The sequence below is a fragment of the Clinocottus analis genome, unplaced genomic scaffold, assembly GCF_023055335.1.
Source record: "Clinocottus analis isolate CAN_PGR_092001 unplaced genomic scaffold, fCliAna1.0.p SCAF_6, whole genome shotgun sequence".
NCBI lineage: Eukaryota > Metazoa > Chordata > Actinopteri > Perciformes > Cottidae > Clinocottus > Clinocottus analis.
In genome coordinates this window covers 19,725,320-19,738,070 of record NW_027176218.1, presented here as the reverse complement: position 1 = coordinate 19,738,070, position 12,751 = coordinate 19,725,320, and the positions used below count along the sequence as shown (strand labels likewise).

At 42.9% G+C, this 12,751-nt stretch overlaps 2 protein-coding genes across 2 annotated transcripts in view; both read right to left on the bottom strand.

Annotated features, from left to right (window-relative positions):
• jph3b (junctophilin 3b) overlaps positions 1–12,751 on the bottom strand; it is a 78,692-nt gene that overhangs the window by 53,027 nt on the left and 12,914 nt on the right. The gene's annotated exons all lie outside the window — the stretch shown is intronic.
• Positions 319–6,816, bottom strand: klhdc4 (kelch domain containing 4). The gene is made up of 13 exons (XM_068603063.1): positions 6,582–6,816; positions 5,987–6,078; positions 5,790–5,868; positions 5,494–5,592; positions 4,967–5,103; positions 4,425–4,517; positions 3,616–3,778; positions 3,447–3,525; positions 3,139–3,347; positions 2,719–2,956; positions 2,421–2,609; positions 1,740–1,874; positions 319–679 (listed from the first exon to the last, which is right to left on the bottom strand). The coding sequence occupies exons 1-13, from the start codon at positions 6,678–6,680 to the stop codon at positions 507–509; spliced, it is 1,785 nt and encodes a 594-aa protein (XP_068459164.1). The 5' UTR covers positions 6,681–6,816; the 3' UTR covers positions 319–506.

The following is a 12,751-nucleotide window of genomic DNA, read 5'->3' as shown; positions in this document are numbered from 1 at the left end:
TGTTTTCTAAACTTCGACGCCTGAGAATTAAAGCCATTATAATCAAATCTGTGCTCTTCCGCTAGACTCCGCTGACAAAAACAGTATTATAAGCTGGAAGGACACAGGAGATGCTGGTCAACGGCCAGATACTGGAGGTAAAACACGGACTACGGATGAGGACCTCAAACAACCCAACTTAAAAATGTTTTGTCTGAACTCCCTTTAATGTTAAACATTATCCAATATAAGTTATGAATTCCTTTATTCAAAATGAATCAAAACTGTAATGCGCAACAAAACCATCTAATGTAACAACACAATTCACAAACAAGAAAATAGTTTGTATATTCAAATTTAATTTGATGGTGGGAGAAAACGTGTTGTTGCTTTCAGTTTTAAAAAAAAATTAATTGGCATTACTGAATATTTGCAGCACAGTTCACACGTTTTAAAAAAGGTAATTTCAACATACTATTTTACACACACACATACACACAGTCATACACACAGTTTGGCAGATCCCTCTATTGGTCTTCAAAGAAGACCTTAGCCATGGCGAGGGCAACTTTGGCAACCTTTTTGTCCTTGGCGTCGGCGCCCATGTTGGTGCGTGCCAGTCCCATCCAGTACTGCTCTGTGCGGGTCTGGTAGTCCGTCACCGTTTCTCCCTCCTGCACTGCAGGGTGCGCCTCTTCATCTGGAAACACACACGGGTGGAAAGATTAAATACACTGGTTTTTTATAAATAAAAAAAATCATGGTAAAATTGACCCGCGAACAGCCTGTATGTGGTTTTATTCAAAATCAAACATCATCTAAAAAGAGCCAATCTGCTGCAAAGCTCCCAACATAGAAGACTCTAATCAAGACATAAGAGGCCCCTAAAAGTAATACTGTATGTACTACTGTGTTTTCAGGCTCAGGAAACTAACCCATGAATAAGGAATATCTGACCCACAAAATGACCGACTGTCTATCCATTAGACAATTACCCGGTGTTACCTTAAATTCTTAGGTATGTGCTTTTATGCCTTCAGAACGAAAAACAGAAAAAGTCTTAAATTAAGTAAATGCGTGCACTTGCACATAATCCGTGTTGCGTCACTTAAATGCGCAAATGCAAGTGTTTTATGTGGGAGGCATTTCGCGAAGCACACAAACAGATAAATGAGACTTGGACTTCTTTAAGTCGACAACGGTGAGCAATTGATGAATAAAAAGCAATTTTATTTGACGGTGAAGCCGCTGAGTAGCATTCTTGACGTCCCGTGACATCATCAAAATGTCAATGGGCTTATTATCTGGTGGTCAACACTTGTTTCAGACTGAAGACCTTTAGACTGCACTGAAGTGTTGTGCCGACATTCGTGGTGTCCAGAGATTCATTACACAGGTCATCACAGCCGTCTCTAAGCTAAATTAGCATTTAGCTTCGAGCGTAACTGCATATAAATTTGCAATCAACTGATAACCATCAACTTACTGACAAAAGGCCAATTAAGACAGAAGATGTTTTTATTGAAATCTACATAGAGCGTCTAGACGCCATATCAGATTTCATATCGGAGATGTTTTCTGATGCGTCTGTGAGGTTGGTTTACCTTATATAAGGTTTATTATTAAATCATAGCTTCTCATTTGTTTACTATCAAGCATCCTTATCTGCATCCTGTACTTTTTGCTCGTTATGAATTAGCAGAAAGTGAAAAGATAAAGACATAATTCGAAGACAATGAAAGGAAAGAATAATCTCTTGCCTTCCTCATCCTCTTCATCAGACTCCTCCTCTTCCTCCTCCTCCTCTTCTTCCCCTTCTGCTCCTTCGGCGGCCGCCACTGCCTCCTCCTCCTCATCTTCCTCTGACTCAGACTCCTCCAGCCACTCCTGTGTCTCTGTGGAGAGAATTAAAAGAAACATCGTAAATCTAAATGAAAGCTCACAGACTTCTCTCCCGTCGAATCGCCCTCCAACTCCTCTCCTGCATGGCAACACATTCAAACAAGACAGCTTTATGGTGTTCACACCAAACGCGTCAAGACTTTTCTCGACGCCACAAAGGGGGCGTGGCTTATCTCCGTCGCTTCCCTCCGGGAAAAGAGCGACCTTTTCTGCTATCTACTATGGAAGAAATAACCAATAGTTCTGCTTTATCCTTGTGTAAATTCCACATACGTGGGAACATCAAACTCCAACATGTCTGGGTTCATAATATTATCCGTAGTCCCACAACAGCGTCTGAATGACGGCTGCTATCAGGGCAGAAGTTTGATTCAACACCGGCAGGACTGCGGTGACGAGTGGAAAAACTCAACGCTGATTGGCTGATGCAACTATGACTCACGCGTTTTTGCTGCCGGAGTTGGGAAATTTCAACTGTTTGTGCTGCCTGTCTACGCGTGTTGTTTCACTCGTGTGTCGGTTGACTTCCGTTCACTCACTTGGGTCCATTTCAACCAGAACCTCCCACTGGTCCATCTTGTTGAGGTCCAGCGAGTAGAAGTCGTTCAGGGTGAACTGGCGGTCGCCGACCTCAAACATCCCTCCGTATAGGAAGAGCTTGCCCTGGCGCACCGTTGCCATGGCGCTGGACCTGGCACAGGGCTCCACCAGGGGGGCCGAGGCTGAACCTGAAGAGATTACAAAAAGAAATTAAAGAAAGAAAAGCATACGATTGTCCAACCTATCTATATTGTCTCACATCTTTTAAGTGTGTTTAGTGTGCGAGTGTAATCTTGCCATCGTCGTCGTCCTCTTCTTCTTCCTCGTCCTCATCGTCCTCCTCCTGAGCTCCAGGGATCACTTCCGTGATGGTCATCACTGTGCCGTCCTCAGTGACGATCTCCTTGATGACCTCAGTGGGTCCTTGCGGTGTCCCCTCCTCCTCCTCCTCGTCCTCCCCCTTCCCCTCGGCTCCCTCCACGTCTGCTCCAGCCTTCTTCCCCCTTCTCCGTTTCTTCTTATCTGACTTGTTTCCCTGGAAAACAAAAGGATAAATTGACGGCCCTGCAGTTGACTGGCAGCTCCCTTGGGAGACGATGGGTCCGATCAGTAGTGAGCGCCTTGATGGAACAAAACATATACTTTTGCCAGAACACATCCATTCATCCCGGCAGACTTAACAAACACTCATTCATCCAGCACGTCCCTGTGGCTCACCCTGAGCAGGCCGGGGAACCAGCGGTTCTTCCCTGTGTCATACAGGTAGAGATCGTTGTAGAAGTCGCCCTCCAGGGTCTCCTCCTCTTCCTCGTCACAAACCCCACCAAACAGCACCGCCCGACCCGCCGGGCCCATCGCCCCGGAGAAACCAGAGCGGGGTGTGGGCTTGTTCCCAGAGGAGCTCACCCTGGACCACGACCACTTCTCTGCAGCGCGGTGGGGGGAGGAATCAGAAGGTGGGGGTCACAATAGAACGAACAAGCGTAGAAGCTGAAGTATTGATATTATTTCAATTATTTGTGTACCTTGGCCATCTTTACCCTCTCGCTTGAGAAGGAACATGTCGGTGTGGATGGTCCCCTTCTCTACGTCCTTCTTGACTCGCTAAATGAAACGCAGACATCACAAGATTTTATGTTTTGTCAATCCAGAGAAGAGAGACACACACACACACACACACACGCACATACGCACCACTTTGGAGTAACCCCCGTAGATGACGACGCCCATGCCGTCGGGCGTTGAGGTCATCTGAGAGGCGGAGCGCGGTAAGGGGGCGGTGCCTGACGGAGCGAGACGTGACCAGGAGAAGGTGTCCAGGGAGAAGGAGTAGATGTCATTGTAGTAGATAAAATCCCTGCAAAGGGAGGAGGAAGAGGAGGAGGAAGAAGAAGAAAATCATCAAGAGCTTGATGACATTTTTATGCCACTGACATTTTGATGATTCTAAAACCCTAAATAAAAAAGAAGACTAATTCAATAAAATTTCAAAACCAAAACAATAAATAACATGGACTCTGGCTCTGTTAACATAAATTGCACTTGAGTCAATATTAAACATTTGCCAGAAGGCTATAAAGAGTCATCCATCTCTTAACAGACAATATCCTGCCAAAAAAGAGCTGAATGATATTTGATCATTTCCAGTAAATTTGTCGCTACAAAACATCCTAATTTGACCTGTTGCTTGACTAAAACTATTGAATAGTGCAGCTTTAAGTTCCACATCCATGTATAGAGCCTCGAGTAGAGTTCCTGTCTGCCACGGTGTCTTTTTCCTCATACTACTACTACGAGTCTCACTTATTTTATGAATTCTCTGCTCATTCATTTCAAATATATCCCTGTGGATAAATACCACTTTATAAAATGTGATGTGTTTACCAGAAGAGATACAACTTGGCTGATCTGTATGGGTTTTTTTGTATGATGAGCAGGGCTTAGAATAAGCCGGCTCCGCTCCGGGGATGAAGGAAGTAATGGTGTGATAGTAAACATGTTACCTGGTGCTCTCGTGGAAACCTCCAAACACCAGCAGTTGTTTCTTGCTGAGGACCATGCGGTGCCCGCTGCGACCCGATGGACCCCCAGGGGCCCTGCGGGGAGGAAAAAAGAAAAAAACTTGAGATTCTTTTGGATTGCGCATGTCTGCAAAGTGAAACCACCACAACCCGTTTGATTCAGTGAATCATTAAAATACAATAAAGTAAAGCCACAACCTAATATACAAACGACTGAAACTGCTGGAAGATGGAAGCACAATGCCTATATATTCCCATCCTAAAATCTTATCAATTAAATCAGATAATTCATTCGATAAAAAAATAAATAAACACACATATACATTGCATTCACCCTTGTAACTCTCAAAAATAGTTTTTATAAACAATCTTGATTTCATGGAGCTGTAAAGTTGTTTTTATGAGCTAAGCAATCAACTTACCTCCTAATAAGACTTACATTTACAGCAGATAATGAGTTAATTAAGATGAAATAGTGTTGCTGGTCACCTTCAGATCCCTGTACACCCCCCCGCTGCACTCACTTGATGTTCTCCCACGTGTGCGTGGCCAGGTGCAGCACCCAGAGGTCCTTGTAGTGGTAGAACTGCTCCCCGTTTGGAGAGGCAAACTCTCCCCCAAACACCCAGAGCTGACCTCCACCCTGGGGAACAACCACCGCCTGAGGGGGAGGGAAAGGAAGGGAGGGTTCCAGATGAGGGGGGGACATATAGGTTTGGTGTTCTCAGATTTAATTTGTTTTGCTTGAAACACATTGGCTGGCTGTGATGATGTTGCTGATAACTTTCCTCTACGGCCGGCTGCCCCCTTGTGGTATAAACAGAGAACCACATAAAATATCAAGGACTTTAAATAATGTTTCAGGGGAGCATAAGTAGCACCACAATGGTCAATCAAATTTAGCTGTAAACCTTTCATTTGATTAGTATTCATCACCTGGCCTCTGCCTAGTTGGAAATAGCTAAAACTGTTGGTGAGAATCCAACAAGAGGGTTAGGAGACAAGCAGAAGGACGGACGGTGAGCAGCGTAAGGAGTCAGGATTATTGTACCTGGTGGGAGCAGCGTGGCGGAGGAGGGTTGGGGATGTCCGATTTCACCCAGCTGTTCTTCTTGATGCTGTAGAAGAACAGATCGTTGTACAGGAACGTCTGCGAAAAACATTGTTATTTTGTTTTTTCGATGAATAGCACAAACTGGGGAGAGAGGTGAACACATGCCCTCAAAGCGCACAAGCTTCATAAGTGAGACAGTGTTGAATTAACAAAAGCCCGGTGGACCAACTGTTTGCAGCATTGGGCCATCTCACTGCCTACAAATTTAGGCCTTCAGAAGTATTTTCCACTACCTTCTTTCCATTGAAGAATTCTCCTCCAAATAGGATGAGTTCATCTTTCTCAGGATGGGCGGAGAGAGATGCACTCAATCTAAGAAGTAAAAAAAAAAAAAGACATCAGAGACTCGATGGGTGCTTTCACACCTGAACTAGTTTGGCTCGGTTTCTCCCAATGGTTACATCATGAAGTTGCAGGTGCAGTCCTTCACCTCGGTGATGGAGGAGGACATGTCATCTCCACAACTTGAGTCTTCTTTGCGTCTAGATTCTGAAACTCAGCAATCAAAACTTCCAAATCCTCCTGGAGGCAGAGAAGGAAGCAGACAAGGAGAGATAAAACGCCAATGAAGAGGAGGAAGCAGAGAAGGAGAGATAAAACGCCAAGGACGAAGAGGAGGAAGCAGAGAAGGAGGGAGATAAGGAAGCAGAGAAGGGGGTAAGGATGTAAAGTGATGAGAACACAACCGGAAGGATGTAAAACAAAATTTATGGATTTGAAAAGGAGGTATGTTGTGTGTCCTAGTAATATTACAAATATAATATTATTATTAGCAACATTGATAGTCCTAATAATAAACACCTGTGACCTGGCACGAATTTAGCCTGTCGTTAACGTTTGTGTTAACTAAACTTTGCAGTTAGCAGACCTGAGCTAACGCGAGCTAAAGTAATAGTATATAACTATATATGTGTATTAGCATTCAATGTGTCCAAAGCTACACGAAGCTACTGACGCGTGAGTTTCCTCTCTGCGGTAAAACTAGACCGGAGGGTCAGCGGTTCACAAGTGAACATGAAAGTTACCTCTTCTCGTTTCGACCTCTTTGAAACCTTTTTCTCCATTTTGGCAGCAGTCTTCTCCGCTCCCTTCACCTTTTTCTCCTTCTTGCCTTTCTTGCCCATGGCTGCCGCGGTGTACTGACAGCTGTCGTTAAACGTTGAGGTGTCGTATTTGCTGTTTCCAACGAGGTCGGCGGCACATTGAAATCCAAACAAACTCGCATGCCGAATGCCGACGCCTTTCCTCCAGCAAGCGAGATTTACATCCTGCAACAGAGTTGACCTCGACTGGACTCCGCGTGGGAGAGTAACAGCGCCCTCTAGCGGGGCGGAGGACCCTGGTGGCCGCAAAGCGCTGCATGCTGCTCTGGTGTATGAGATGACCTCTATGTTGAGCTACCAGGAGAGAAACCCTGATGAAGTGCCCGTTATGGTGCCCTTAAAGTAGATAAAAGTAATGACGTGCCCACTAATCTACTATAGTAATATTACTATCCTAATCAAAGAATGGCCAGACAATATTTCAACATGTTGAAATTTGGTCTCCCTTAACTCATTAAGGGAGAAATGAATGTTTTACTTAGATTATTGTACTCCCTTAATATGATCTGGCCATCTTTATATATATATATATATATATATATATATATATATATATATATATATATATATATATATATATATATATATATATATATATATATATATATATATATATAATATGTACATGTGTTTTACACATTCATGTGAGTATGTATGTTTTCAGGAACAGAAAGGCAGTAAGGGGCCCGAGGACATGAAGACGCATTAGTCAATATTGACCCAATTTACAAAGTAAGCAACTGCTACAAACAACCTGAGGTCATCAGGGCCCTGGGGCAGTTTTTCACCTTGGCCAGTTATACCCTGTAAAGCAGTTATACCTTCGGCTTTAACCAGCTTGATAATGGTGATGGTGAGGTCAGCGACAACAACGATTAGCAGTAGCATGTACACACTCTGTGTGGCCTCTGTCGGCAAGTTTGAATACACGGGTCCTTTTATCTTCAGTGTGTGTGGAATGTCACAGAGTGAACCCACAAGTGCTATAATGAGCAGGAACGTGTCTTGACACCTTGATATGGCATTTGTTTGTCACTAAGAACTTCTCATGGACAAACCTTGTATCGGCCCACAGCCACTGTGATCTCCTGTTATCTAAAGCTGCAACATTAAAACAATTTAAAGTATTCTCATCTCAAATGTAATGCTTTGATGCTGAAAGTCAGGTGATGTATTTTTTCTCAGCGATGGATTAAACTCTGTGGATAAACTCTGTGGATGACAGTGGTTATTATAAACAGAAGAGGATAGTTGCGTGTTGCTTTGGTCATTGGTCAAAACGTTTATAGTTTCCTTGAACTGCAATTTCAGTGTGCATTGTGTTCATAATCTCCTTTGATAATCAGAGGTCGAGAAATATTTTAATGCTTGACACTCAAATAGATTAAAGGTTCAATTAAAGCGATGCCTCAATTATTGGTCATGATATCTGGAGGGAGGCTCTCTTTACAGATTTATATTGCCAACTACAGAATCACATTTGGCTGTCAAATGATTGAACAAGATTGCTCTGCTTTATTGGATATTGCTTGCGGCATATCAGCGTCTAATCCCTCCCGCTCCTTTGAATGAATCGGCCCTCTCTGGTTAAGTGGAGGTCTTATCCTTCATGTAATTATTTCATATCTCTCTGGGCCCGTTTCGGCTGTGGGTATCTCCTTTTTCCAACCATCTGTCAACATATTGTGAAATTAATTTCCCTTCCCAGCATCTACAAATACTCACAAAAGCTCAGATACGCATGTAAACAGATCAACGGACCACACACACACACACACACACACACACACACACACACACACACACACACACACACACACAACTCACTTCTGACTTAACCTTTGGTGTTTATCTGAGGCGTCCCTGGGTTGTGTGTGTGTGTGTGTGTGTGTGTGTGTGTGTGTGTGTGTGTGTGTGTGTGTGTGTGTGTGTGTGTGTGTGTGTCCTCATCCACGTTAGGGTATTGCAGAACAGTTTAGTTCTCCACTCGTGCTGGTACAACTCATGTCAAGCAATGTATTGACACGATGAACTACAAAATCCCATTGTAGCCTTTGTGTGTGTGTCTCTCATGAGAAAAAAAAAACACTCTCCTTCCTGGGAGCCAGACACACTAAAACATTTCATTGAAGTCATGTGGGGGATTCACGAGACAGGGGCCCATGAGCAATGTTGGTTCCCAGATGATAGTTCTAGCGACCGGCCTGCAGACTGATAGCAAAAGATATGTGGCACAGTCGGCCATTCATGTATTAAACTGGTGCAGTTCTGCAGATCAACAGACATTGTGAATACAAGCTTCTGATGGCTGAAAATGCCATGCTATTGGTCGTCTCATTTGAACAGCGGGTGTTTGGAACAGGTGCAGGTATTAATTTTACTATCGCTTTTACACTTACCATAGAAGGCATGTTATAATTTAAAGGCAAAATGTCAGAAAATAACTTCAGTTTTTGGTTTCATCTGACTTAACTTTAAATTGACTTGACATGACATGAGTTGACTAGTTCTGACTTGAAATGATTTGGCTTTGCTTGGAATGACCTTTGACCCAACTGGATTCAAATCCATTCAAAATAATTTAACTGGACTTGACAACGCAGTATACCTTTCAAGCCCAGGTCAGTGAGCCAAAAGGGAACATGGACATCTTCTCTCTGAACAAATGTTGTTTACTCCAATGAAGACAGAAAAACATGTGGCTGGCTTACACCTGTGCCCTTCTGCATCAATACACACACACACACACACAGACACAGATGCTTTTGTGACTCAGCATCCTTGCGTCAATACTGCCCTCGGTACCGTGGCGTCCGCCTGTTAGCCTGAGCGTCTGGTCGTGACTGACGCTGGAGGGGAGAGAATAAAGGACCCAGGTGATGAGATGAGCGGAGATGTTGACACCTGAAAAGATAAATGACCCAAGCTGTGATTATCAAGGCTTTGGATATAGATGCTGCTGCTTCACAAACACACACACACACACGTAAGCAACGACGGAGCAGCAATACACACACAATTTGTGGACCATCATGGAAAACTGACATCATGCGTTTGTTGAAACCAACTGAACTTTCTCAAAATTCAAGCAAACAAACTGTCACCCCAGCAGCAATTGAATTCTTAATTAAACACCATTTTAAGAACGCAGTGATCTGTTTCTGCTTTTTTTTTTTACCGTGAGATTCCCCTGGCATGTCTTGGATTTGCTTTGAGGCTGGAGCTGTTGACAATATTTAAGGCCATGTATATATATATATATATATATATATATATATATATATATATATATATATATGAAGAGGACCCTCTCTGTATACAGATATAAATGTCTCATTCCAAGGTAACGAATACATGACCTGTCTTCGTTTCAGGTCATTATGCACGATGGATTTGTATCAATATTATATTCCATTTCTGCCAAAAGACCTCCCTAAATGTTATAAATTGATCCTTCGATGCATAAAACATGTCGATATCTCAGTCTAAGCAAGAGAGAGAGAAAGAGTATGAATGTATTGGCTTTCCACTTTCCCCTCACGATATAGTTTTTTTATTCTTTTCTTTCCCTCGTCTGTTTTTCTCAAACCTCCTGAACAGATTATGACTTTCGCTGCTCTTTTTTCTTTTTTTTTTACCGTGAGTGCAAAGTGACCTTACACATGGACAGCGATGTAAGAATAGTGCAAATTAAGCAAAATAAACCTGAATGTTTTAATTCAAATTATGAAAGGAGCATGAAGTAATAGTATTTTTTTTTTTGTGGAATATGTACTGACCGTGAAAACAAATCTGCTTCATAATTTCCCCAAATAGTATAAAATTCCATTCAGCAGCAAGATAAATACAAACTGAATGTAGGTGCTGTTTGTGTGTGCGTGTGTGTGCGTGTGTGTGCATGTGTGTGCGTGTGGGTGTGCGTGTGTGTGTGTTTCCACGTCCTTGTCTTTTGTGCTCCTTTAAACCTAACAAACAATAGAGAAAGACAAGCACAAGTAAACAGTGGCTGGTTGATCTCAGTGTAGCACCCTGTGTGTGTGCGTGTGTGTGTGTGTGTGTGTGTGTGTGTGTACCTCTATGCTCACGTGTAATCGGTATGTCCCTGGGAGCATGTAAATACTGCTAGCAGTGTATGTGTGTGTGATTGTGTGCTGATGTGGGAAGTGGAAATCGGAGCTCACACCTGTCTGTGTTCCTGGTTTGAGGATAAAAGGCTGTTTGCTGTTCTGCAGCGAGGTTTCCTCTCACACAGCCGTTGTCTGCGGCAGCAAGGTGTGGGAAAAGTTACGATATGAAGAACTTTAAACTTGTTTTGAAACAGTCTAAATGTAACAGTGAACAAGACCATCAGCGAGAAGATCAGATATTCTTGTCATCAATTCCAATGTGTTGGATACCCAGCAAAATGAGACAAATTCATGGAGGTTCACCAGAAACGCTTTCAGCATTTAGCAGCGACCAACCCGTCACGGACAACATTTGAAGTTTTCTGAACTCTAAAGCAGTGGCTCTCAAACTTTTTCTGTCGTGTCCCACTTTGAAAGAAGCAAAATGTTCGGGCCTCACCGCCCCAACAACGTTGGAACAATAATGGTCCAACTTTTTGAGACTCCTCCATCCGTGCTTTTTTAATTCATAGATTGAAAAAAATTGAAATCCCTTTTAAGTAAACCAGACAAACGTCACTCAGACAAATTAACAACATGTGCAATCACTTTGTTAAACAATGCAAATAAAGTTATATATGTGCAAAAAATAACTCATATTTGGCACAAAAAAAATTACCAAAGAAGCTGGTTAGATCCTTGTTTTCTCCTCATAGTTTCATGTTGAAGTGTCCTTGAGCAAGGCACTAGAGCCCCAGAGCTTCACAGCAGCACAACGCTCCTTCATTACTAATGATGGTACAATGCAGAGAATAATTCCCCTGTGGGATTAATAAAGGATTCTTAAATTCTTTTTTTAATTCTTTTTTTTTTAGAATCTGCATCTTCCTCTGCGCCTCACCTGTAATACCTCTGCGCCCCACTAGAGGGTCGCGCCCCACAGTTTGAGAACCACTGCTCTCTAAAGAGGCTCTGGGGCCTGAGAAACACTCCCGCTTTCGTGCTCAGGGCCCGCCAAAATCATCCCAACATGAAAGTTCCTTATCGTTGGTACAGTTGGTATTGTGATTTTGTCTATGTTGTGTAGATGTCAGAATGGTGTGTTAAATAAAACAACAAATAAGGCATTAATTTATTACTCCATGTTGTTGCTGCTTTACTTGTGAGAAACATTTGCTGATCTAAAGGTCCTCCACGTGTAAGTAAAAAGCTACTTCTCCTGCGTGTCTCGGAAGGAATAACTCAATGTTTCCTCATTTCACACAAAGGTGTCTTACATCATCACCCGATCAGCCTCACCGGTTTTACAGCCGTGTTTAGCGCGAGCTTGTGAATTAGTTTGAGGCTTTGGTTGTTTTACTCTGATAATAGAAAAAGAGATCATTCTTTTTCAAAATAGAATTCTGAAAATAATCAATATAAATTAAATTAGAACTCATTTTGTTGTTCATACGACTACTTAAAGAATGGGTAACTCATTTTGGGGGGTGAGGGATGGGGTGCATAAGGGTAAGGATGGAGCTGGTGGGTCAACGGTCTTCTACGTATGGGTGTATAGTGTATATAATGTTAGCCTTTGTCTTATTCCTGACCAGACAGACTGCTAAGCTGTGCAGCAGAGGGTCATTAATCTACTCTACCCTGAGGAAGAGGCCGTTCCTCACAGCATCAGTGACCCCGCTGGCAGTTTTTTTTTCTATGTTTATAGTAAGCACATGATGCTCACATGCGACTAAAAGAATTTCCCTGGGAAAGGGCATTGCCCACCACGGCAGCAACAGCCTGCAGACATTCTGGACTCATCTGAACCTCTTTGTCTTCTCTGCACTCCTGATGTGTCTGAACTGTACTTACTATTTACTATTTACTCGCTCTGCCCTGTCAGTAGAGCAGATCTGACAGATGGAGTCGTGTGCGATCGCTGCGGTGATAATCATGATTGCAGCTGTATTTTCAATAGGTTTTTTATTGCAGTTCAACATCAGC

What these genes read in the sequence shown, in the direction of transcription:
- klhdc4 (XM_068603063.1), bottom strand. Translation starts at nt 6,680, where the DNA reads ATGGGCAAGAAAGGCAAGAAGGAGAAAAAGGTGAAGGGAGCGGAGAAG. An exon ending in CACACGTGGGAGAACATCAA is followed by an intron (nt 4,518 to 4,966) that starts GTGAGTGCAGCG and finishes TCCTCCCCGCAG; the next exon opens with GGCCCCTGGGGGTCCATCGG. An exon ending in AGAGGGTAAAGATGGCCAAG is followed by an intron (nt 3,348 to 3,446) that starts GTACACAAATAA and finishes ACCGCGCTGCAG; the next exon opens with AGAAGTGGTCGTGGTCCAGG.